General features: G+C 46.1%; 2 protein-coding genes across 11 annotated transcripts in view; one reads left to right on the top strand and one right to left on the bottom strand.

Moving 5' to 3' along the window:
• Nucleotides 1–12: 12 nt before the first annotated feature.
• LIG3 (DNA ligase 3) lies at nucleotides 13–25517 on the top strand. Of its 5 annotated transcripts, none has more exons than XM_079135416.1 (21): nucleotides 13–142; nucleotides 741–812; nucleotides 2067–2620; nucleotides 5178–5321; nucleotides 7514–7711; nucleotides 8330–8481; nucleotides 9115–9281; nucleotides 9410–9487; nucleotides 9940–10108; nucleotides 11778–11933; nucleotides 13624–13755; nucleotides 14446–14525; nucleotides 15612–15699; nucleotides 16086–16163; nucleotides 16436–16559; nucleotides 17128–17270; nucleotides 17531–17605; nucleotides 18016–18162; nucleotides 18601–18805; nucleotides 19179–19264; nucleotides 20308–25517. In XM_079135416.1, exons 3-21 carry the CDS (start codon nucleotides 2071–2073, stop codon nucleotides 20539–20541), a joined length of 3006 nt encoding a protein of 1001 aa, XP_078991542.1. In that variant the 5' UTR covers nucleotides 13–142; nucleotides 741–812; nucleotides 2067–2070; the 3' UTR covers nucleotides 20542–25517. The 5 variants fall into 5 exon arrangements, with proteins under 5 accessions (XP_078991542.1, XP_078991544.1, XP_078991543.1 ...); XM_079135417.1 differs by having other exon boundaries at nucleotides 99–117; XM_079135418.1 differs by lacking the exon at nucleotides 741–812 and having other exon boundaries at nucleotides 25–142.
• The window catches only part of RFFL (ring finger and FYVE like domain containing E3 ubiquitin protein ligase), a 65827-nt gene continuing 62480 nt past the window's right edge, over nucleotides 23448–26794 (bottom strand). For all 6 annotated transcript variants that reach the window (XM_079135431.1, XM_079135432.1, XM_079135435.1 and 3 more), the window contains one exon: nucleotides 23448–26027. In XM_079135431.1, the coding sequence (XP_078991557.1) occupies nucleotides 25846–26027 (182 nt within the window). In that variant the 3' untranslated portion in view covers nucleotides 23448–25845. The remainder of the gene's footprint in view (nucleotides 26028–26794) is intronic.

Genomic DNA, 26794 nt, shown 5'->3' with positions numbered 1-26794 from the left:
CTCAGTTGTTGCGCCTGCGCACTGCCGCCAGCTCAAGGACCCGTATTTAAAGAGACAGGCTCTCCAACCGTCAGCGGGCTGCTTGCGGCCTGTGGGCGCCTGGTCCGGAGGCTAATGGTGTGCGCTGGAGTCGGGGAGGCAGGTGAGGGGCGGCGCGGCTGAGCGCGGCGTTGGGAGGGAAGCGGGCCGGGGCCCGGGCCCCTGCGCGGTGCGGCCCGGGAGCCGCCATCGGCTCCTCCCCCGCCCGCCCGCCCGCCTGCGGAGCCTGGGGGCACACCCTCCGTGACGTGGCGGCCCCCCGGGAGCCCACGGGAGCCCGCGGCGCCCCGGGACCCCCAGGGGCCGCCCACTGCCCGGTCTGGCAGAGGTTGGGAGCCTCTCGCGGCCGGCCCCTGGCCGGCCTGCCCGGAGAGCTCCACAGAGGCCCCGGGACGGCGGCTGCGGCCAGGCCTCGGCGCTCCGATCTGTCTCCGCACGGCGGCATGGTGCCTCCGGAGAGCCCTGAGCCGGCCCCTCCATTATTCTTCTTTTCTTATTCGGGGGGCTGCTCTTGGAAGGATCGCGTTGAGGTCTAGCTTGTCCTGAGCTGCTCCTGTGAGCCTCCTGACCTTGCTCAGCTCCGCGGCGGTTCTTCAACTTCGCGGGGTTATGCAGTTCTTTGTGAATCTCACGAAACTTACGGATCTTTTCTCTCCCAAAACTTGCATAGTCAAATATACACATTTTGTATGCATTTTCAGAGAGTTCAGAATCCCACCACCACCATCAGCCCGTCCATGGATTCACTGTAATTTCCCCAACCACCTCTCGAGGTAGGTCTTATTTTCCGTTTTAGAAATAAGAAAACTGAGACTCCGAAGTTCAGAGATACCTCCAGGGTAGCAGTTCTAAGCTGGTCCTCCCATTCCTGAGTCCAAAGCCCACCTGCTTTTCTCTGCACTGTGTTGCACTGCAGTAAGGCCTGCTTTTATTATAATGCCGTAGTAATTTCACTTCATAGCATTATACAGGCTGGAAATAATTTCCAGTATATTTAAAATTCGAACAATAAATATTTGTACAAATATAAAAAGGTGTGGATGTAATCACAATTGATAAACCACTTGGATTGACTTGTCAGTACCTTCAATTCTTCAATCTAGTTGATTCAGCATTCTGAAGTTACTGAATTAAACAGGTTAATTGCACATCTGGATCCTCAGCCTAAAGGTTAACTACTACATTGAGGATAGTAGGAACTAACATTACTGAGCCCTTGCTGTGTGCCCTGTTCTAAGGGCTTTACTCTTAAAACAAAAACCCCTTGAGGGGCTGGAGATGTGGCTCATGGTAGAGGCTTGCCTGACATGGGTTTGATCCTCAGCACTGTACATAAATCAAAAAATAACAATTAAAAAAGGTCCATTGACAACTAAAAATAACAAAAACGCCTAAAACAAAAACAAAGACTAATTGAATTAGTTAGTATTATTAGACATGTTTTATAAATAAGAAAACAGGAACAGAGAGATTAAGTAACCCTCCAAGGACACACAGCTAATAAGTGCTTAGCTAGGATTTGAACCTGGGCCATGTGGTTCTGAGCTCTACTTAGTTGCCTCTCAAAAGAGGCCTTCTGTTTAAATCATGACTCTCTACAGTGGTTTTGCTTTCTGAGGATGGCATATGTGTTGCACTTCTAATTAAAACTTCATGAACATCATTAATTTTTCTTGGTGATTAAAAAGAAACTGCAGGATTTTGTAATACTTAAAGGTCATCATCCATTATGAGTGTCCCAGATTGTTGATGGCCTGAGGAAAAGCATTTATGTTATCTGGATTCTCTTCATTGTGATTTATAAGATATATTTATGTACATTAGATTATTGAACATCCTTTTGGAAACTGGATTTTCCTGTGTTGGAACTCTGCTTCATTCTAGGCAATGAATCTTTAATGCTTTGGGAAGTGTTTGATTAGTCAGCATGGACTAATGAGATTCTGGCCTTTGGGAAATTAGAAGCCTGGCTTCTCATTTATAGCTCACTTTTTTTTTTTTTTTTTGTCTCCTGCCTTTTCATGTAGCTATATGACTTTGGCCTTCAAGATCCTCTTCCCCCAAAACTTGTGTGCACTTGGCCGAAGAGAACTGTGCCTGTTCCGAGAACATTATCACTGGCCTGACATAAGACAATTCAACCAGTGCTTGGAAAAAGATCTGCTTCGTGATCGCTGCCTCCTCCAGAGAAGAAAGCCTGTTCTGTCATTCCTGGGGGGCCATCTAAGACTACGTGCCACCTGCCTTGTTTTCTTGCCAGAGTCGCATGTGGGACTCTGCAGTGGCCCCTGTGAGATGGCCGAGCAACGGTTCTGTGTGGACTACGCCAAGCGCAGCACAGCCGGCTGCAAAAAATGCAAGGAGAAGATTGTGAAGGGTGTGTGCCGCATTGGCAAGGTGGTGCCCAATCCCTTCTCAGAGTCTGGGGGTGATATGAAAGAGTGGTACCACATTAAGTGCATGTTTGAGAAGCTGGAGCGCGCTCGGGCCACCACAAAAAAAATTGAAGACCTCACAGAACTGGAAGGCTGGGAAGAGCTGGAAGACAACGAGAAGGAACAGATAACCCAGCACATTGCAGGTGGGGTGGAGAACAGGGCTTTCTTGTCCAATTGGGGCTCATGGAAGAAGGGAGAAGAGCAGAGCTCAGTTTTTTGTTCCTTTTTTTCTTTAAGCTTTTAAACTTTTTATTTGGAAATAATTTCAAATTGACTAATGAACATAAGAAAAAAATAGCACAAAGAACACTTCACTCTTTAACCAGGTTTACCTACTGCTGAGTTTATTTCCTTTATCATTTGTGTTCAGGTGCTCTCTTTACACAGGCACATATTTTTTGTTTATTTTTTCCTTGAACCATTATTACTTATTCATCATGGCTTTTTACCTTTGTGTGTGTGTGTGTGTGTGTGGTGGAGATAGCAGGCAGGGGTGCTATTCCACTGAGCTATAACCCCAGCTCTTTTTTTTTTTTTCTTTTGAGACAGGGTCTAGGAAGTTGCTGACTTTGTGATCCGCCTGCCTCAGCCTCCCACATTGCTGGGATTACAGGCAGGTGTCACCCGCCCAACAGTTCTTTACCTTTAAATATCTCCATTCATATATCTTAAGAACTAGAATATTATCTTATAGGTCCATAATACAGCTATCAACTTGAGTAAATTTACCCTTGATATAATACTTCAATCATTGTATACTATCTTGTCAATTGATTGAATACTATCTTTAGTAGTTTTTATTTCTCCATTGTAGGATCCCAGTCTAGAGTGGGAATTGCATTTATTTGTCATACCTCTGGACTCCTTTAATCTGGAGCATTTCTGTACCCTTTCTTTTATGATACTGACATTTTTTGGAGAACAAAGTACCCACTACCACCTCCTTTTATGTGTCATTTTATTAACTGTATGGACACATAGATTGCTATTTTTTTCTCTGTAGCTTATAATTCATTGCTGCTTAATTTTGCCACTTAGGCATTCTCTTTAAGCTGCTTTCGGTATCCTGTACTCCTTTTTTTTTTTTTTTTTTATATCCTTGTTTTAAGTATTCCATGCTCAGCATAACACGATACCCTTAGTCTTCTCTTGTGTGTGTCCTACCCCAGTCACAGAATTTTCTTTGTATCCTGTGCTATTCCTCTTAGATAGAAGTCCTGATTCCTGTTAGTGGAGAATGATGTTAGAAACCAAAATCTAAAGCTTGGTGTGTACAGGTTATACCTGCAATCCCATTGATTTGGGAGACTGAAGCAGGAGGATCACAAGTTTGAGGCCAGACTTGGCAATTTAGTGAGACTTGTCTCACAATTAAAAGAATAGGCTAGGGGATACTGGGCCATAGCTCAGTGGTGGAACTTTTGCCTGGCAGATGTGAGGCCTTGGGTTCCATCCCCAGAACCACAAAAAAAGAAAAGAAAAAAAAAAAAAAAGGAGGTCTGGAGATGTGCCTCAGTAATAGAGCACACTGGGTTCAATCCCCACTACCACAAAAAAAAAAATCTGGATTCTACATATTCTCATCATCATGGGATATCTTCACTTTTAAGCCTTTGAACAGATAGAGGTAGAAAATACACGTGTATATAAACACAAACACACGTGTATTTATACATGTATCTGTTCACATGTACATGCATATTCACACACATATACATATTGCATATTTAGAAATCTTACACCGGTACTTTCAAACTCAACTAGTCATTAGTCCTCTTTGATCTTCAGCGTCTGTGAAGTAATATTCCTTTTTTATTTTTGGCAGTACTGGTATTGAACCCGTTGGCACTCTTTAACACTGAGCTACACCCCCAGCTTCATCGCCCCCTCTATTTTTTACATTTTGAGACAGGTTCTTCTAAGTAATCCAGGCTAAATTGCTGAGATTGCAGGTTTGTGTCACTGCACCCAGCTTAATAGTCACATCTTCAGTTAATCACAGTTTTGGTCACTGTAGGAAGAGTCATAATAGTGACTCTAAAAATGGAAATCTGTCCTTGTTGAGAGGAAAAATAAAGAACTTACAAGAGAGGAAACTATTTCCCATATACTTCACTCTCAGGTTCCCCATCCACCCTGCCCTGCATCAGCCATTGGCCTCAGCTATTGTTATATCTTCACCCATCTCTCATAAGAAAAGAAACATGGGTAAACTGTCACCTGACTTCAGATGAGTCAACAGCTGGAAATTTCCTACCTCTGTCAAACCAACATGTTCTGTGATCTGTTTTCATTTTACATTTCTGTTCATCTGTAAATTGGGCCTATTCTGTGGAACTGGGGTCCCCAAGTTTTATCTTCAAAGTGTAACCGCTGATTCCCCCAAATCTTCATAGTTCTGAAGATTATTGTATGTGGGATAAGAGGTGAAGAAAGTTAATGAAAATTTAGGTTACTCATAGAAGTAAATGGTAACTGGGTCTTTTGTCCCCAGAATCCTCTCCCTTTCCCTTCACCCACTACCCTACCACTTCCATTCAAGAAGACTAGCCTACACCCAGCCCATCTTGGGTCTCATGGTAGTGGCTTACCAAGCAAGGCTCTAAAAGCAATTGATCAGAGTCTTCTCTAGAAGACTAGAGATCTAGATCTCCAGATCTTCCACTGAAGGGTATTTTCCTTTCTTTTGGGGTTCTATAGATCTGTCTTCTAAGGCAGCAGGAACACCAAAGAAAAAAGCTGTTGTGCAGGCTAAGTTGACAACGACTGGCCAGGTGGCATCCCCAGTGAAAGGAGCTTCACTTGTCACCAACACCAATCCCCGGAAGTTTTCTGGCTTTTCAGGTAAGAGAAGTTGAAGCTGTATGAGCTGTTAGGGTCTTCTCATTTGACTCAGTGAAAATCGTGCTCTTTGGTCTCAATAATTTGCTTCTCTTGGGGCAGAGACAGGTAGTAGCCAACTTATGCTCTGCTTGTGTAGCATTTTTTTTGTATACTTTAATCTCTTATGTGTCAGGAAGAGGTTTGTTTTGTCAAGACTTTTTCTATGTGAAGTTATTTCCTGGTTCAGACAGATTTTTGTAAACTGCCCTTTACTTCCTTATGTTTTTGTAACAAAAGGACTTTGAGACATTATCTTCCTAAACTTGCCTGCACTGGAGATGAAAGTATGGAAGAAGGAGGGACATGTCATGCATGGACTATATCCCTTGATTTCTCTTATTTCTTAAAACTTAAAAGGGTGGAATGTTTGTGGAACATGGAGCAAGAAGGAACAGAGGATATAAAGAGTATTACTCTGTTGGGAAGCTAAAGTCTCATTAGGAAGCTTGTGCTTTCTGGAGTCAGTGGGTTCTGGGTTCAAATCCTATCTCCTGAAGGGTTGGATTATAGCAGAACATATGGATAGTAAAGTGTTTGATTTTCTTTCTTCCTCTTTACCATATACACACGCATAATGATACACGTGTGGTTTCTTTACATAACATAGAATTACTGTTTTATAGACAGGGATTCAGGAAGATCTTGCTAGAACAAGGGGAGTTGAGAAGATTGTTTGTTGGCCTTTAAAAACAGGTAGCCTTGGCCTAGCTTTTATTTGGTCTTCAGTTAACTTTCAGAAATGTTTTAATGAGGCCTACTTTATGAATGAGAAAGCTGAAGTTTAGGTTTATAATGGAGTATGTGCATTGAAGTCTGACTCCAGTCCCTGTGTTCTTTCACTCAAACCCTATACCTTTTTTATTGTTTTGAGACATTCTTATGATTGGCTCAGTTACAGAAAATAATAAAGCTGTTTGGGAATTGAAAGCAGCTTTATGTGATTGAAAGAAGTCTAGACCTGAAGTTGGAGTGTTGGGGTCTACCCCCAGCCCTGTTGTTTGACAGCTTGAAGCCCTGAGCAAGTCTTCACCTACCTGAGCCTCTGTGAATTAAAGAGTGGCAACATCTGCCTCATCTATCCCAGTGTTCTCCTGAGGACTGTCGGAAATAATATTGCAAAAATGATGCCTGGCTCTGTAGGATTTTTAGTATTTTAAAACCCTGAGACTTGTTTGTTTCCTGGTATTAGGCCAAAGATAGAAATGGAGAAGAATCCAGGTGAAGATAAGGACAGCCTGGCCCTAGAAGGGCCCTGGTCTTGGGGATGGAGTTTGGGAGGAGTTGAGAAGAAATGGGTGTTCTCATGCTGAACGCCGATGCTTTGAAGATTTTGTTCCCTAAAATCCGATTTAGAGTCCAGGTCAGAGATGATGACAGATTTATAATTTAAAAGCCCAGACAAGAAGCTTATGTCAGCAGACAGCTTGCTAATGACCTTGCTTTTGCTTTGTGAATGATCACAAGGAAGTGAGAGGGAATCACTAAAGAGTTGTTAACCATTATTTTTAGGTATCTGAAGGAAAGCTGTACTTACAAGCTACCTTTCAATTTGACAAAAAGAAAGAAAAGGCTGGAGTGGTGAGGGTGAGGGAATGTTGGGAGTATACCAGTGGGACCTGACTTTCCTGGTGGCATCCTTGTCCTGGCTCTGCCACTACGGATGTAGGTGATCCTTGAAGTCATCTGCTCTTCTTGGGCCTGGGTCTTCTCATCAGTAAGAGGACCTTGAGGTAATCTTGAAGGCTCCTTCCAGTTCTGATAATCAATGACAGCAGTACTTTCACATTGACTAATATGTCCTTTGATTTTGTCCCCCTTTCTCATCCCAGCTTTTCTGGGATCAGCTTTACAATTGCTGAGATCCTCCTGAGCAGTCTTGGTGTGAAGGCAGCCTTTGTTCCTGTATGAAGTGTTTACATAAACAGATGCACATCAATCTGGTTCTCTGCTTGGGTGTGAGGGTGCCATTGTTCCTTTACTATTAATAGCTATGAGATTTGAGGAAATTACTTGACTTCCACCTTTACATGGATACAGTGATGTCTACCCCAGGGAGCTTTGAGGGGACTGAGGGAAACGACATATAAAGCACCTGTGAGTTTCCTTCCTTTCCAGAAAGGCAGAATGAATCATCTTTGTTGTTTCTTCAACAGCCAAGCCCAACAACTCTAATCAGGCCCCCTCAAGCCCTACCCCTAAGACAAGTCTATCCTCGAGCAAATGTGACCCCAAGCACAAGGATTGCCTGCTACGGGAGTTCCGGAAGCTGTGTGCCATGGTGGCTGATAATCCTAGCTACAACACAAAGACCCAGATCATCCAGGACTTCTTGCGGAAAGGCTCAGCAGGAGGTGGGGCTGTGATGAGCATTTGAATGGGCTTTTTCCTGAAGATCTCAGAGCCGGGCTGGTTCCATGGGCACGTGAACCATACATATAGTTGCTCTTGCTGTCTTAAAATTCTTAGCAATTCTGAACAAGGATTCCCACATTTGTGTTTGTCACCAGACCCCTCAAATTATGTAGCCAATTTTTAGAGCACTATGGCATCTTTCTTTTTTTGCCCTTTTCCTGCCCCTAGGAGGGCAGAAAAACCCACGTCATTCAACCAGTAAGAAAATTTACTGTCCCCACATATTTGATTAAGTTTTTGTGGACTACATGCACAGCTTGGAATTAAGTCTTCCAACTCTTTCATTTATGTAATAAGCATTGTCACTGAGCATTGTCACTTGGGGACGTGAAGTCAAAGTCATGTCTCTGTCCTGTGGGAGTTCATCCATGAGCTGAAGATGAGGCAGACACATAAACAACCAGCCCCTGAATTCTGGCCTCTGACCTAATGATATACCCAGTGTACTGTGGGGGCATAGACAGTGATATGTAGGTCTTTTTAAACCTCAGCTTCTTTGACTTCATCTATTGTTTAAGCTCTATTTCTCTAGAAGAGTTCTTTTCTTCTCTCTCCAGATGGTTTCCGCGGTGATGTGTACCTAACAGTGAAGCTGTTGCTGCCGGGTGTCATTAAGAGTGTTTACAACTTGAATGATAAGCAGATTGTGAAGCTTTTCAGCCGCATTTTTAACTGCAACCCAGATGATATGGCACGGGACCTGGAGCAGGTCAGAGGGTGGGGGGAGGCTGTATTCCAGGTGGGGTTTTCCAAGCCAGGCACCTGCAGCCATTTGTTTTAAATGGTTGGGCACATACTGCTTTAGGAAACTGAAACCTATTTGAGTAAGCTTCCGTTACAAGGAAGCTGACTGAGGCTGCAGCTGTTAATTTCATAAGTTTCTGAGGACTGAACCCATACCACTGCGTAGACACAAAAGGCCTTATCTCAGAAATCAGGATTTGAGACTGCACTTTGTCTCTCATGGGGCTCTTGTTCTGAACTCTTCTTGTTTTCTTCCCCCATTCACCTTTGGTTTGTTCTTGACTCCAGCCCCAACACCATGAGAAGTTTACATTCAAGCATCCCCACTATGTGATGACTGCATTTACCTCTTAGTTCAAATTTGTAAGCAGGAATCAGATTGACTGAGCTTGGATTAGTGCTGTGTCTCTTCTCAGCTAAGGCAGGTGGGCATATCCTATGTGGAGAGATGTGCCCCATAGGAAGCGAGGTAAATATGTTGAGTTGGGGACAGGAACTGTGATTGAGATCTCTTGACTCATCTTTAGTCCTGAGTTTTTAGGGAATACACCTGGCCACCCGGGGGTTGCAGCAGTGGCATTTTGGTTTTTGGAGACAGGGTGACGTGTCAGAGACGATCAGAGTCTTCTTTGAGCAGAGCAAGTCTTTCCCTCCAGCTGCCAAGAGCCTCCTTACCATCCAGGAAGTGGACGAATTCCTCCTGCAGCTCTCTAAGCTCACCAAGGAGGATGAGCAGCAGCAGGCCCTGCAGGATATCGCCTCCAGGTGGGGGAGCTTCCCTGAGCAAGTTAGAACCAATGGGGCTGGGCTTGGGGAGATGAAGTCACTTGGGAAAGGAGGTTTGGGGGTGCACAGCTCTCCTGAGGTGAAGTTGAGTATGCCTCATCCCATAGGTGTACGGCCAATGACCTTAAGTGCATCATCAGGTTGATCAAACACGATCTGAAGATGAACTCAGGTGCAAAACACGTGTAAGTACCACCCCCGGGGACAGTCTGAGCTGCTGGTTTCCTTTGTTCCCAGCTGGTATCAGGACTCTGGAGTCCTGCTCTGGATTTGAATCCTCTTTCCACTTTTTTGGTTCTTGTGGTCTCTAATCCTGTCTCCACCTTCATTTTCACATGTAAAGTGGCGGTAACAATACCTTTTGCACTGACTTGTTTTGATTGAAAGCTTGGCGCATGTTTAATAAGCACAGGTTGTGTCTCTTGCCCATTTCAGCCCCCCTCTTCTGCTAAGACCGCATCCAGATAGATTCAGGGTCTCAGAAGACTGAATTGTCAGATTTTTATCCTGCCACAAGTCTTTAGACACTAGAACATGACTGCATCCTGACAGATGAGGCTCTGCCTCTCTGAGAGCAGCCTACTATCAAAGCCATAGTATCAAATGCAGACGTCTTGGTTCCTTGCTCCCTTGACAGGTTAGATGCCCTCGATCCTAATGCCTACGAAGCCTTCAAAGCTTCACGCAACCTGCAGGACGTGGTGGAGCGGGTCCTTCGAAATGAGCAGGAGGTGGAGAAGGAGCCAGGTCGGAGACGGGCTCTGAGCGTCCAGGCCTCACTGATGACACCTGTGCAGCCCATGCTGGTGAGGAGCGTTGCCTTGCCCTGCCATCTGCACCTGTCCATGCTGCACATCCTTTGGGGTGGGATCTGGTAGGCATACATGTTGAGAGCCCTTGCAGGTCAACTGGAGGATTTGGGGAAGGAAAAGTGGAGAGGCAGCAGAATGTTGCTCACTGGAGAAGTGAAGGCCAGGAGGAGACAGGTGATGGGGTGGAATGACCTAGTTCCCATTCTGCCACCAAGCAGCTGAGCAGTGAGTTACTTAGTCTCTCTTAGTTTTTAGTTTCTTTGTGGGAATGACATGTGAGACTTTCAGAAGTACCTACCTAAAATAGCTTATCTGTCACACCTGAACATGGGACTGTGTTCAGGAACCCTGAGGTTCTCTGACTTGATGCAGGGTGACTTGGAGTTGGCAGCAGAGCCAGGTTTCCTATGACAGAGTGACATGGGCAGGGAGAGGAAGCTTAAGGAGTAAAGACTAATTCTAGCAGAGATCAGCCTGTGCCTCTGCTTATATCATGAGATGGGGATTTCCTTTGTGGCATTAGTTTTTCTGTGCAAGAAGACCTCTGCAGATGCTGCCATGCCTACCACGGGGCCCTCTGGGTCCTTCCAGTAGTGTACAGTGCTTTTTTGGAAACTGTTTTGTGTGTTATTCTAAAACTTTGGTTTAGGGTTTTTTATTTGGAATAGGGAAATGTCCTCTCCCTACTGGGAATGTGGGACAGCTAGCACCCCAACAGTGACATCTCCATAGGAACCCCCCAGGCATCTGAAGTAGTGAGTGGCCTTCTGACATCTTCCTGGAGTCTGTTGCACAGCCTGTCATTTGAAGAATGACATGGGTTATAGCTTAGTGGCTAAACACACAAGCTTTGGGGTTGAGCTTTGGAGTTGACAAATTCAACTGCTATGTACTAGTTGTGTAACCTTAAATAAATACTTAACTTCTCTGACCTTCAATTTTCTAATCCATAAAGTGGAAACAATACTTGTCGTGTAGGATGTTATATCAAAGATGAAGTGAGGGCTGGAGTGGTGGCTCAGTGGTAGAGTGCTTGCCTGGCGTGTGTGAGGCACTGAGTTCAGTTCTCAGCACCACATAAAAAAATAAAGGCATTGTGTCCATCTACAAGTTAAAAAAAAAAAAAGTAAGATGAATTGAGATTATGTATGTGACCCAACAAGAACCCCAAAACAGTAACAATTGTTTGGGTTAGGCTGGTGCAGGTGTGAGGGTCAGCACACCTGTGTCTGGATATCATGTACTAGGGACCCCTGATCACTGTCACCCTGCCAGCTTTATTGGCAACTGCAATCTTAATTCTGATCTCTACCTGCCTCCTGAGCTGAGCTAACTGATGTATTAACAAGCCAGAGGCCTTGCAGGAGCCTAAATTATTGATTTTTAAAAAATGCTGTTTCAGTGGAATTTGTCAATAGGAAATAGCATTCATCTTCCTCAAAATGCAAATTCCTGTGTCAACTCTAGGGATGATTTCATTCTCAGAATCCAGTATTGCCCAGCCTTTTCCATTCTGTGCTCTTTTCCTGCCCTGAGCGCGTACTATGGTCAGTCAGTCCCAGGACTCAGGTCTGAGCTGACAACCCCATTCTGGGTTCTCTGACTGTCTCTGCTAAGATGCACCTCATTGAAAGTCTCCAGGCTTTGCTTTTCCTATCCCAAGGCCGAGGCCTGCAAGTCCATTGAGTATGCGATGAAGAAGTGTCCCAATGGCATGTTCTCTGAGATCAAGTATGATGGTGAGCGAGTCCAGGTGCATAAGAATGGGGACCACTTCAGCTACTTCAGCCGCAGTCTCAAGCCTGTCCTGCCTCACAAGGTATTGGTCCCTTTCCATTGGGACTGTCTTTCCCTTTCCTGCCACTAAGAATCTCAAGGCCAGATTTCCATAGTCTTCCCAGTTCTAGTTCACAATAAAGACTTTGTTTGTTTAATTAATGGATAGTTCATTTTTGGAGTCTTTCGATTGAAAGAAGGACTGCTCAGGGACAGTCAGAGTCCAAACAGAGCTCCCTGGGACAGTGATAATTCTCTGTCCCATGGTGTTGTGACAGTAAGCTCATTTGGTAAGTTGCTGTGCAAGCCTTTTGCATTTCTGTATCCTGTGTGCTTTGAGCTAAATTAAAGTTCATGTATAAGGAATTATTGGGCTGTCATTCATTAATTCTTTCAACAAACATTTACCAAATGCATCTGTATTGTTGTAGTTAGCATGCAAATATCAGTGACAAAAAGGTGTATAAAAGTTCTGGCCTTCATGAAACTTACATTCTACTATAAACACAATACCATGGGAACATCTGGGAGCCCAGATTCCTGCACTAATTGGGGGGTGGTGAAAATCTCATTCCTGAGCCCTTTTTAGTTCCCAGGGCCAAGCACTTGGAGGGGTGTCTCTAGGGAAAAGCAACTGGAACGTTTAGCACTAGTAGTTGTTAGTAGATGGGATTCCTGACCTTGCTACCCTCTTCTTTCTAGCTTTGACTCGGTTTTTCAGAGCCCCAGGGGTCAAGGGGATGCGTTGTGTAGTCCATGTACTCACTTCAGCCTTGCCTTCCTGCCAGAGCACTGGGACCAGTCAGGCTACTTGTTTCAGGTGTTTGAAAGGAGAGCTGAGCAGTAGCCTCAAGTGGCACTTTAGGGCAGGTTCAGGTACCTCATGTGACCCAGGAAGACATCTGTGCATAGCTTTCCAGCCCTTTCCCATACCTGATTCACTCATCCTTTGCTTTTCCTGTTGTTGGTTCTTAAAGGGCTGGGTTATTGACAGGGAGTGAGACAGATGGGCGGGCCTTTTCTGATCCTGCTCCAAGCATTCTGAGTGGTGACAACCACGTGCCCTGCCCAGGTGAGGAATCAAGCCACAGTTGTGCTTTCTAGTTCCCATTGCTGTTATCACTTGGCAGAAAATACCTAGAGTTCAGATGGATCTTATCTCTGACTAGAGTTGTTAAAGATTAAGGTCTGCCTTTATCAAGAAAAATCCAATTCCAGGCATCCTTTCTTAATCTCTAGAAGGCTCTGGAATCAGAGCTCCTACTTAGGGAAGATTCTGCTCACATTTCCCTTGCTGCTCCTAAGGGGGTTCATTTCTGTCTTTCTAATCAGTCTGTTCTCCCTCATCCCAATTCTCAACCTAATAACCATCTGTCTTCTAAAGTAGGCACTAATCTCTGTCCACCTGTTTTTCCTCCCTCCCCCCCCCCACCTCCACATTTGTCTACCTCTTTCTCCCCCAAATGCTCATTCTGTATCTTCCTTTTTTCCTCCGAAACTGTGCCTTCTCTACAGCCCATAGACAGTGTCAACATAGGCTGACCTCTTCCTGGGTCCGGACAGAGGTACTAAAGCAGCCACCTCTTGTCCAGGTGGCTGACAGTTTTACACATTAACTGGGCTTCTACATGTTGCTCTATATTCCTTCTGGGGCCTGGCTTTGACCTCTGTGGCTTGGCTTTGGGGTTTTGCTACCTGTTCATCCCTTATCAAAGCTACCTTTCTACTTCCAGGTGGCCCACTTTAAGAACTACATCCCCCAGGCTTTTCCTGGAGGCCACAGCATGATCTTGGACTCTGAGGTGCTCCTCATTGACAACAAAACAGGCAAACCACTGCCCTTTGGGACCCTGGGAGTGCACAAGGTACTGGTTTAGAGCCATATGTGCAAAAATGCATGTGCTACCTGTCTTCAAAGGGAGTAATATGTTACTTAGAATAGGGCTTATTTTTTGCTTCTAAACTATTTCTGGATTTAGCCTTGGGTTTAGTATGTCTTTCTCCATAAAGAGATTCTGCTGTTAGTAGCTAATTTATAATTGATTTTGATTCAGCACTCCGTTAGTCAGCTTTCCATCACTGCAACAAAATACTTGAGATAATTTATAAAGAGAAAACTATTATTTGGCTCATTGTTCTTGAGGTTCCAGGCCAAGATTTGAGGGGCCCATTACTTTGGACCTCTTATAGAGCAGAGCAAAACCACATGTATCTATCATAAGCCAGGAAGCAAAGCGAGAATGGGCCAGAGTCCCATGATCCCCCTTGGGGGCACACCCCCAATGACCAAAGGACCTCCCACAAGGCTCCACTCTTTCTTACTGGCACCATCCTGGGGACCAAGCCTTTAACACATGGGCTTTGGGTGAACAGTTAAGATTCAAACTGTAGCAAGCACCATCTGCTGGGTGCCCTTATGGCCCAGGATCTTCTGGGCAGAAGTAGAACTATCAGGTGCTGTAGGCAGCCTTCAGAAGTGAATTGGTACTCCCCATCTCCCCATTTTTTTGTGCCCTCTTCTTGTCATATACCTACTACCTCATTTTTCCTTACAGAAAGCTGCTTTCCAAGATGCTAATGTCTGCCTGTTTGTTTTTGATTGTATCTACTTTAATGATATCAGCTTGATGGACAGGTGAGTTGGGTTAGCTTTTTTTTTTTTTTTTTGGTGCTGGGGATCAAAAATAGTGCCTTACACATGTTAAGGATGTACTCTACTACTAAACTACACTCCGAGGCCCAGCTAGCATCTTTAAACTCAGGAAGCTATTTTAATTGACTGGATAGGAATGTAGGGAGTTCATTTGGGATGGAGGGAAGGGGAAGTGGCCAGCATATATGCCTTTGTATCCATGAGCTTGGCAGGGGCAAGAGCAGGAGGGAACTGAGAGGTAGCACAATTGCTACAAATCACCTCCCCATCCATTGTGAGGAAGACAACTCTGTGAGCTTAAATCTCAGAGGAAACCCAAATCCCCAAGAAGTCTCAGTTTGCTGAAGCAAGATTGAGTCTTGGAGAGAGATGGTGAACATAGCAGAGTTTGTTTATTCTACAATAGCATCCATTGGGGCATCAACAAATGCTTTTCAGCTCAGAGGTTCTGATTTCAGGAGACTGAGAATAGGAAACTCCTTTTTGATGGTAGGGGTGGCTGTTGGTGGGACTTTCTTGGGGAGAGCTAGCAATCCTGACTTAGCTGCATCTAAAGACTTGAGCCCAAGAAACCAGCATTGCCCTTTCCACATTTAGAAATGTATCCCTGCCCCCGCTCCTCCTGTAGCTGCCAGTCCTTTATTGTGGAAGAAAGGCTTGGTGGAATGGGATTTGGGGTTTGGGTCCTGAGGCCCATCAGCCTGTGACCCAAGGACCACCGGCCTTGGGGTTAGGGTAAAGCAGAGCATAAAATACCCAAGTTGGATTCATTTTTCAAGCAGGACCAGATTTTATACAATCTGGGCTAGAGGCCAGTGCTCCCTTGGCCCCATAAAGTAGAAACAGGAACTACAGCTACGAACTGGCTTTGTGCCCCAGCTCACAATTGTCCATCTTCGGTCAGGATGGAGCCTTGCAGCTCATGGCAGCAGAACTGTCACATATGAGGGCTTTAATTCATGGCAGACCCTATCATGAAGCAGCAGTTTTATCACTGTGCTCCTTCCCTCCCCAGAACTGCTGATAGGGGTGGGAAGGTCCTTCCCTCAGCTTTCCTGTCCCCTTTAGGCCTCTGTGTGAGCGGCGGAAGTTTCTTCATGACAACATGGTTGAAATTCCCAACCGGATCATGTTCTCAGAAATGAAACAAGTCACAGTAAGTGAAGATCCTACTCTAGACAGTGTCCTATGGTTTAAAAGCAGGGCATAGAACTCTTTTTACGTAAAAAGTGAGAGAGACTGAGTCTTATTTATTCTTATGGGGGTGGCTGACGTATTTGCCTGTGTATGTGTTGTCTGTTAGTCATTATCCAGGAGAGCAGGGCATGGAAATCCTTGCTAGGTAAGCACCCTGTGTCTCCGAGGCACAGCAGCTCCCTGGTTGAGAGGATCCCTGGTTTGCAAGTCTTCTGTCCCTAGTGTTCAAGTTAAGGTGTTTCCAGCGGGTGCTTTACTAGCATGCAGAAATGAACTGCAGCCCTCGCTGCACTCTCATGCCTCTTTTCTCACACCATCTTCAACATCCCTGGTGTTGTCCCTCAGAAAGCTTCAGACTTGGCTGACATGATAAACCGGGTGATCCGGGAAGGCTTGGAAGGGCTGGTGCTGAAGGATGTGAAGGTAAGGTCATCACACCTGTTGCTTTCCCCTGAGCCTTTCCTGTCCTGGCCAGATGGCAGTGGTATCTGCAGAGGTAGGGGTGGAAGCTGAGAGGAATCCTTTTCTGGGGCTTGGACAGTCTGTTCTGGATCAAGAGGATGGATTTGTACATCTCCCATAGAGCCTAGAGTTGAGGGCCCTTTCTGTGTGGGCTGGAATGCAGTAGTGAAAAGCTAAATCCCTGCCTCGTGGAGTTTCCATTCTAGTATGTGTTCTCTCTTGTGTCTCCTCAGGGTACATATGAGCCTGGAAAGCGACACTGGCTGAAAGTGAAGAAAGATTATTTGAATGAGGGGGCCATGGCTGACACAGCTGACCTGGTGGTCCTTGGGGCCTTCTATGGACAAGGGAGCAAAGGTCAGGGTGCTTCTGGTCCCTGCAGTGGTACTATTAGAAGGCACCATGTGAGATAGAGACTGGCCTTCTTACTGGCTTGATCTGCCAGCATGGCCCTGGGAGCTATGGACTTAGCACAGAGAAATCCAGCAAGAATACTGAGCTGTCCTGGCACAAGAAGGCTCACCACAAGCCATTTCATCAGGGCCAGTTTTTCCTTTTCAGGGAAAATTTCTCCTAACTGGAAGGAAGCTGGTGTCTAAGGAATTAATAGTTTTTAGGTGATTTATTATATGACCGGAATTTCCCAGCAAGTTGGGTGTGATTATCCCTAATTTACTATAGAAGAAAGTTGGGCTTATAAATCACAGAGCAGGTAGCTCAGTGGTGGAGCACTTGCCTGAGAAGCACAAGGCCCTGGGTTCAGTCACACAGCTAAGAAGATCAATCCAAGAGGCAAACTGTGGCACTCTATGCCAAGGACACGGCTTCCTTTCCACAAGGCTGCTTCTCACTGGGCTTGTGGGGCTGGCAGAGATGGTTTCTCATAATGCACACTCAGCTCATATTCCCTACCCCTACCCTGCAGGTGGTATGATGTCAATTTTCCTCATGGGCTGCTATGACCCAAGCAGCCAGAAGTGGTGCACAGTCACCAAGTGTGCAGGAGGCCATGACGATGCAACCCTTGCCCGCCTACAGAAGGAACTGGATATGGTGAAGATCAGCAAGGTGAGCAAGGGACCCTTTTGATCCTAGTTTCTGATAGGCTGCTGTTATGAGACAGATGCTGCACTTGGAGACTGCAGATATCATTTATCTCCCACCTTGTGGACAGTGGCCTGCATGCCCTATAGGCCTCACTCCCTCTGAGTAGGGAGGATCACATGGGGTGAGGGGTTGGTCACATCTCACAATTTCATTACTAAAAGAGGGGTTTAAGCCTTGTTGCAGCTTAGGAACAACCCAGAACAGCATCTTTTTCCCTTTAGGATCCCAGCAAAATACCCACCTGGCTGAAGATCAACAAGATCTACTATCCTGACTTCATTGTCCCAGACCCAAAGGTATCAGCCCAGTGGCTTGGGGTCTCCTAGCCCACAGAATTAGTTTGCAAGTTCTCTAGTGCCACAGAAAAGTTGTCCCAACTTCACAGAAAGTCCACCCAGATAGGGATCTGGATTATTCAGTCAAGTGAGAAGCCCAGGGATGACTGGCCAATACTGAGGAATTGTCTTCAGTGCAGGAAGAGAATAGAATCCCCACCCCCTCATCACAGAGGGTCTGTTCTAGACAGGACCTGGCCTAATCCCTTCCTAAATGATGGGTTCACAGAAGAGGTAGGACTAGCAACCAGGTCTCCCAGCTGCAAGCCAGAGCTACTGTGGTTTGACCCATTCTCTTCCACTTGTGGCTGGCGGGAGATGTTTCCTTCTCAGCCAGAGATGACCTGACCTTCCTGCCTTGGTCCTGACAGAAAGCTGCTGTGTGGGAGATCACAGGGGCAGAATTCTCCAAATCTGAGGCCCACACTGCTGATGGAATTTCCATCCGATTCCCTCGCTGCACCCGAATCCGAGACGACAAGGACTGGAAATCTGCCACTAATCTCCCCCAACTCAAGGTGCCAGCTCTCAGGCTGCATGTGTCCTCCAACTCCATCCCAGCCTTAGAATCTTAGAATCTGTTGACATGTCCTATGTTCCCCTTTACCCCACTTCACTGGTACTGCAAGGAGGGCAGGTAGAGGGAGAACAAACTGGTGGGAAGGGCTGTCTTCCAAGCAGACAGCCTCGTTTTCTTCACCTCTCTGAAAGACCCTTGGTCTAGCTGCCTCACTAGATCTTGCCTGAGTCCTTTGCTGATTAATAACTGGAGTCAAGTCACTCAGGTGAAGGCTCCATGTGGGAAAAGCACCAAGAAGCCACTTCTTTTTCTCCCTGCTCTTTGTCTTTCTCACTGTTTTCCCCAGCCACGTGTGCCTAACACAGACTACACACCACCACTCTGAGGTGTGTCTAGGGAAGGGAGTAGTGATAGCACCTGACCTTCCCCTCCTCAGGAACTGTACCAGCTGTCCAAGGAGAAGGCAGACTTCACTGTGGTGGCTGGAGATGAGGGAAGCTCCACTACAGGAGGCAGCAGTGGCGAGAACGAGGGCACTTCTGGGTCTGCTGCATCCCGCAAGGTCCCCAGAGCCTCCCCGAGTAAGCCCTCTCCCAGTGCCCGGAAGGCTGAAGGGAAGCTGAGGAACCCCAACAGCAAAGGTAGTCAGGATACGGAAGGGGGGCCAGGGTGGCACAGGGGCAGAGACCAAAGGGCAGGGACACATTCTCACATTCCAACTCTGAGAATGTGTGATCATGTGTCTGCAGCTGACAATGACCACATTCCTGGTTTGTGTCCAGCCATGGGTCAGAAGCTGCTCTGCTAGGCACCCCATATCGGCTCAGCAAACCTGAATGATAGCGCCCCGGGAGAGCAGGTCTGCCTGGAGTAAGCCACTTTTGAGATCAAGGGTTGAGCTCGACTCTTCCTTCTCATCCACGCTTATGGCAGAGGAAGGAACTGGCCCAACTTCAAGGACCATGATCAGCAATTCTTACCCTCCTAATTCTCATCCCCAACTTGGTCCTGCAGGCAACAAGCTGACCACGAAGAAGTCTTCTCCAGTGAAAGTGGGGGTGAAGAGGAAAGCTGCTGATGAGACTCCATGCCAAGCAAAGGTGAGCATAACGACAGTGCCCACACAGGCCAGTTTGGCCCAGGGCCCAGCATTTCCAACCTTCTGCACATGAACTTTGAAAGATAAGCAGAAGAGCTGGGGGATGCTTGCTAAGCCTGTCCCCTCCCACAGCTGCTTGTCCATCAGGCAGGCCAGCAGTGCTGCTCCTCCATCGTGTGCCCTCTTGTTACCTTGCAGAGGCGGCCGGCCAGCCAGCAGAGAGGAAGGAGAGCTGTGCCAGCAGGCAGGAGATAGAGCCCAGCTGCCAGTCCCCAGTCACATTTTACATTAAAGGGGAGAAAGCCCAGTCTGGGTGTGGGGTGCAGCGTGTGAGTCTGTGGTTGGGGGAGCAAGTCCAGCCAGCAAGGACAGGGATCATGTGGCCTTGGTGACTCCTCCCAGCAGAGGTGCCTTTTCCTTTTATACTCATGTCAGTCTTGTTTGGCAACATCTGTTGAGCACCTACTGAGGTCAGGAGCTGGGTTAGTACTGGCTCAACCCTGATAAGCTGCCGGCCCCAAGGTTCAGATGGAGAAGTAAAGCCAATCCCTAGAATGATTGCACCCCACCCTTTGCACCTCCACCCAAGAGAAGCACAGAAGTCTTGACAACCCAAGGCCTGAAATCCAGTTCCCAGCAGACCAGTAGAAACCATTTCTATCTCTTCTGCCCAAAACCCTTGAATTCCTGACCCTTCAGTCTACCTACCGGTGCAGTGGACTGTGATCTTCAGAGGTCACTGAGTCACAGCCACTGGATGGCTCCTGGAGACATGCCCTTTTCACATATCTAGGTCCCAAATACTGGAACCCTCCTCCTCACCTAGGGGCAAGGAAGGGAGGAATGCCAGGCATGTGTCATCCAGAGTGACTAGGGGATGGGAAGATTGGCACTGTTGTCTTTTTTCCAGGACACACTTTTTGCTTATATGCTAAACTCTAGGCTCCCTCCACCTCTGGCTCTTTTTCTAAGCTTACTATCTTATACTCAACTGGGTGAAGATCCACCTGCACGCCAACCCCACCCTGACCCCTCTGTTTGCAGGTGCTGCTGGACATCTTCACTGGGGTGCGGCTCCACTTGCCACCCTCCACCCCAGACTTCAGCCGTCTCAGACGTTACTTTGTTGCATTTGATGGGGACCTGGTGCAGGAATTTGACATTGCCTCAGCCACACATGTGCTGGGTAGCAGGGACAAGAACCCTGAGGCCCAACTGGTCTCCCCAGAGTGGATTTGGGCATGTATCCGGAAACGGAGGCTGATAGCTCCCTGCTAGGACTCTGATCTTCCAGAACCCTTGGGACATCCTCTCCCTTATCACACTACTCCACCAGCCTTAGCCTGGAGGCAGATAGATGGAGGAACAAAGGGGGTGTCCTTTCTTCTTCAGGCAGCACATGTTGCAAAATCTGCCAAGTCTTCATGGTCTCTTCTGGAGCAGGAATAAGTTCTGTGGGCACCACAAGTGAAGTCAGTTTCTCTTGCAGGTTTAAGCAGATCTCAGATCTGGGTGCTGGCTTTGTCATTTTTGTGTCCTTCAAAAGCTTATTTTTATAAATGAAACACCCACAGCATCTGTCCTCCAGCACTCCCCTAGTTTCCTTAGTGATTAAGGAGTGAAGGCTGGGCTACTAAAGCTGGTAGCAGCCTTCTCCCTGCCTCATTTTACTTCCACTCCTTTTAAAGCTGTATTTAAAAGACCACCCTCAAAAATGTGTATTACATTTGGCAAAACTTGTATTCAGCCTGGCCCTTTTGCCAGGATGAACTATCTTTTGAAAGAGAACAAAATTAACTTTGATGACTTTATTCTCTGTGTTCTCTATTATAGGGGAGGGACCCAGCTTGAAGGGAGAGACTGGGCAGGAAATGAGGCTTGTACACAGGGAGGGAGGTTATTTGGGCTATTGGGGTGGGGTGGGGGTGGGGTTAGAGACTCCAGGAAGATCAATCTGCCTTCTCAAAATCTGGAAACGACTAGTTTTTTTAAGAATACAAATTCATACCTCAGTACAAGTCTACACACCCTGCTTACGAAGACCTGCCAGCTCCTATGCCACCTGTGGCTGATTTATTTGAAGAACAAAAGGAAGACAGTTTGTGTAGACAAGTGCTGTCCATAGATGTTTTTACAGCAATGGGTACAACGGAAATATCCTGTGAGTCTGCTGTGTTTAACTGAGCCACATATGGTTGTTGAGCATTTCAAATGTGACTGGTGCTGGGTGCAGTGACTCAGGAGGCTGAGGCAGGAGAATCACGAGTTCAAGGCCAGCCTCAACAACTCAGTGAGGCCCTAAGCAACTTGGGAAATTGTCTGAAAAAAATAAAAGGCCAGGCATGTGGCTCAGTGGTAAAGCACTTCTGAGTTCAATCCCCAGTACCCACCTCCCAAAAAAAATGACTAGCATAACTTAGGAACCAAAATTCTTGTCTTTAATTCTAAATGGCCATAAGTCAGTAGTGACCAACAAACTGGATGGGTATAGACAGACCTGCTTTAAGTTAGAGTCCTAAATTTTAATATCTATAACTTTAGGCAAGTTAACCATCTGAGCATCAATTCTTGCAAAATGGGGAAATGCACTGCTTCTAAATCACATGGTGGCTGTCAATGATCTTAGATACATGTGCAAAAGCACTTAGTGCAGAACCTGGCACAGTATCTAGAGTTGGGAACATCACCTTTGGTGTGTGTCCAGGAGGGCTTCAAACTGCAGAACCCACAACTGCATGCCTGTCTGTTGCTCTGAGTGCAGGCTTATCGGGATTTGTGTGTGGTTTCTCTCAGTCCTGCCACCTCATGAGAATCAGCTCTCTTTTTCCTTATTGAATTAGCAGGCTTGTTTGTCCACTTCCAGAGTTTGGTTAATGTGACTCAACCCCTTAAACATGAGTGTCTGGGCCTGTAAGATAGCCCCCTGCCTCGTGTATTCAGCTAAAGTGATCAGGAGGCTGCCAGACAGGATGCTTGCAGGCCAGCTTGTATCTGACCTTGTTTTCCCCCTGTTTAAGATGTGGAGGGTGGGTAGGAGGTGCCCTGGCTAGGGAAGGACACCCCATGTTTTTGAACAGGCACCCTTTCAGTCTGGCTTTAGTATTGGGACTGAGACACCCTAGTCTGTCTTCTGGAGAGATTTCTAGCCTCCTCAGGCCAAGGAAGTGGGCAGGGCAACAGAGCAAGGCTTCCAGAGTCCCACCAAAGGCACTGTCCTTTTCATCCTGGCTGACAGGGCCAGTGCCACCTGCACTTACAACTGTTTCCCCTCAGGGGGCAGCCTCCCAGCCACCATCTCAGCCCTTGGCTCTTGTCTCCCTGGGCATTAGCTCTAATTCACCATCATCGGTCTTTTATGTTTCCTTCCAGTCTTTGGGTGCACATTTTTGCTGCAGAGATTGGACTGTATATACAATTTTGTATCCTTTATGTCTACCTGACCATAAACGTTATGTTAAGCCTCCCCAGGCCACTGGCCACCTGCCCTCTTTTCAGCTGTTCTTTACATGTTGCTGGCTGGCAACAAGTGGAGGTCACCACTGGGTACTGTCCAGAGCAGTGACAACCAAGTGATGTAACTCAGCCTCAAAACTTCCTCTGGGCCAGACTCCCTCCTCTCCTCTTCAACCACAGGGCATATACCCATGTCACCCTATTCTCCCAAGGGCTGCACTCTCCCTCCCACTGGGCAGCTGGTCAGGAAGCAATGTGCAGGGCTATGCACAGAGCAGTCTGCCCTTGAGGCTGGGCCAACCTTTTCTAAGCCATACTCCAACCATACCACAACTATATCCAAAAGCTTCCATACATCTGCCAGGGTAACCTGAAGACTTAACTGGCTATAATGGCTTCCTCTGATTCCTTTCTACCTAGTGCTCATCAATACTAGATCACTGTAAATATCTGAACTCATGTGGTGCTTCTTCACATTTGGTCTAGGGCGTCATCCTTTCCCTACCAGATTTTCCTTCCCAGGTGTTTTAGGATCTCTCCCACATATTGTTCGTGAGGTCTTAGGCAAATCAACACTGAGCAGGGATATCCTGACCAAGGTCCCATGGCTCAAGCGTCTCCAAAAATCATCTCAAGAGCATACCCATGGCCTTGGATTTGCCTATGGTATATCAGTTTGTCAATAATCTAGCAAACCTCTGGCGGCATCCTCACACCAGATCCAACAGGCATCTATGTTGAAACTTTATTACAAAATTATAAAGCAGAACTCTGTAACAAAAAATACACATTTGGGTTTGCTTTAACACCCAAGTGAGTCTGAGAATCTTCATATAAGCCACTTGAAGTAACACATTCACATCCAAGAGATTTCAACAAATTTATACAATATATATTGAGCACTAATTCCTGTACAGCTTATTCTTATTAGTTTGGATCCAACTATTCCAAGGTATTATGAACCTGCCGTCTTTTAAAATAAGTCTCAACTGAAATCTCAGCAGTCACAGCAAAAGCCACAGAATAACTGGAGGAATTAGACATTGCTGTGATAATTAAGACCAAGGATTCATGAAGGACAAGAGGGAAGACTCGAGGATAAAACATCAGCTTTTCTACCTGGGTTAAATATGAACTGGAATGGGATCTTGGAACTCCCAACTTTTATTTGGTGTAATAATAAAGACAATACAAAAGCAAATGGGTTGACATCTTTTTTCCCCACTGGAGACCTTCACCAAAAGGTAAGAGATTTAAAGGCAAATTCTTGTCTTTGAAACTGAGTCAGTGACATCAGTTCTAATTCTAACTGAGGTCACTAACCAGCAATCAGTATATTATTTTGAGTTCCTATCTAGGAGGAAGTTGGGAGGTAGGGGAGTTGAGGGCTCAGCAGAGAAAGGAGGGAGAGCCTTGAAGTTATTGCTAGATCTTAACTGAGTTGCATACACACAGACCTGTTTCACAGTGGAATTAAGGAAGATGAATCAATGACCCTTGGCTAAACTGGTGGGCATTATAAACTACAGTACTTACTATTCAGCAGAAAGGTGGAAGGCAGAGTCATGACAGGAAAATCTGATCCCATCTATGGCCCAGATTATTCTGACTTGGTATAATGTTAAGTCAAGTGGCCCAGCGTTCCACTGCCAACTACTTTATGAAATTGTTTAATTCCTCATAGGGTGTTTAGTGGTTGATGACAGAGGGAAAACCTTACTAATATAATAGGTCCCCTTAGAAGTTTCCCTTTGCCTTCTGGAGTCATGACTGATTGGTTCTAGTCTCAGACCTTGGCTGCACCATGTTGGAACGGGGAATTCTGCCAAGGCCTTCAGGTATTCCACGGATTTACTTATTTCAGCTATTGGTAATGGACACACACAGTTCTAATAGCATGTGTGTTTTGTCTCTATTGAACTGCTCCAGCAAACAAGCTCTTCAGCTCATCCAGGGGTATAAAAAACCTACCTCAAAAACATCACCTACTCATTACGTGTTCCTTCATAAAGGGCCCAGAGAATGCTACCTCTTGCCTGCTGCCAAATATATAAAATGAGAAAGGAAAGCAGGGACTTCCAGCTGTTTAGTTAGATGCTCTTCCATATATGTTTTCCAGGAACTTCATGAGAAGTCTGGCTAGAGGAGAACAAGGCTCTTTGCCTAAGCCTCTTATGCCTTGGGTGAGACCAAGTTTAAAACCTCAGTGGGAAAGGGAGAGACTTCGTTAAAGTAGTTAGGACTCCTGCCTATAGGAAAAGGAGAATCAGAAGCCAAAGTTAAGAAGAAAGCCACTGCCTCCACCAAATGCTTCCCCTTTCCTCATAATCTGAAGTTCAAGGATAGTGCAAAGTCAAGCTCAAAAAGAGGAAGCAGCAGAATATCCATGCACTATCCCTTGCACACCCAGACTATACTTCCCAGCTGTTGAGTCAGATGTTTTGTTAGCTCCCTGAGTCAGGTCAGGAGACTAATAGCTCCCAATCCCAACACTTAAGGAAGTGACTTCACAACCTTGAAATTTTTCTATAGCATTTTTCTATAGAATTTTCTCACCAGAGATAAGTTTACTGATCCAAATTCTGTCCTAAGGACCATTGCTGGTCTTAACCACATAAACTAACACATTTTTGGTCCAAAGAAACAAATGGATTTTAGGCAGTATAGCAAGAAAGCACAGAAAGCTAGAGAGAACAGAAGTTTAAGTTCAAATGTGCTGGGTTCAAAGAAAGGAACCATTTCTAGGAGGACTTCTGACTGATTAGAGGCAAGCATTTTCCAGGGATGAGTGGGATACAGGAGGAAGGTGAAAATGTGTCTAGGTTCTCAGAGGAAGACATGGTCCAAGTGCTGGAAAGTCCTCTGCCATCAACCCAAGATCACTGATACAGGCACTCATCCATGTGATTTGTACCAGTTCCCACTGGCTTTGGGTGCTCTGCCAGCCAAGAGGTGCACCCCTATGGCAAGACAGGAATGCCAAGGGATGACATGGCATCTTTGCTTGCCCTGGTCTTGGGAACACTACAAAATTTCCTGTTAGCCTGCCCCTTTGCAAGCTGATCAACCCTGAGCCCAGATGCCCTGGGCTATATCCCCGTAAGGCACTGAAGAAGCCGGTGCAAGCCCTTAGGACCGGAAGACGTGAACAGCTCGGATCACATATTGCCGGCAGATGGGACATTCATTCATACGCTTGCCACACTTGGTACAGGTTACCATGTGGCCACACTCCAGCAGAACACAGTCAATGGGTGAGTCCATGCAGATCTTACACAGGTTCTCCTCCAGTGCAGGCGGCATTGCTCCCCCTGTACAAACACAGTGCAGAAAGGGGGCAGAGGGGAAAGTGAGCAGAATATCCACTGTCTCAGTGATTGTCTCAGAAATTGTCTCTGTGGGGGAGGTGGGAGAAAACTGGCAAAATGAATCCCCCCAATTCATGTGCTTTCCTCAAAACAGAGCTACTTCCAGAAAACAGCAACCAATCCCGGTTGCCTGTTTAATCCGTACCTCCTCCCACAAGATTATAGATTTGAAGACAGTACTGTGGATCAAATACATCCAGAGCATGGAAACTAAGGCAAAGTCCTCAAAGCTTAAAAGAAATGAGACAATTGAGGGTGTAATATGGTGAGGTGTACTTAGACTCATTATCCCCTGAGGCAGAACATGCAGAAAAGATAAAACTGATTCAGAAAAGTTCAGACATAAGCAGAACAGTAATGAATGGTGCTTAGGAACCATGAGGCTTATTTACAAACACATTCCCATTTTAATAAAGCCCAAGATCATGGGGGTCTCCTCTGCTAACCCACAAACTATACTTGAGCTTTCTCTGAGGAGAATTCCTGGGATGCAAGAGCTCAGTAGAGTTTACTACACCTCATTTTGTGCCACCCCACCAATTTTTTTAACCCCTGTTTATCACATTGTATTCTATTTTTGGTTTGCCTACTTCTCTCTCTTCCCCCAGGAGACTTAAGCAGACTTAATTCAACATGCTCAATTTCCACAGTCATATACTTAGCATTTGCTATGTGCTCTGAAGCCTGGGTTTCATCTTTGAAACCCCAAA

Source organism: Sciurus vulgaris, assembly GCF_902686455.1.
Source record: "Sciurus vulgaris genome assembly, chromosome: 3".
Classification (NCBI taxonomy): Eukaryota; Metazoa; Chordata; class Mammalia; order Rodentia; family Sciuridae; genus Sciurus; species Sciurus vulgaris.
This window is presented reverse-complemented; position numbering and strand designations above follow the sequence as displayed.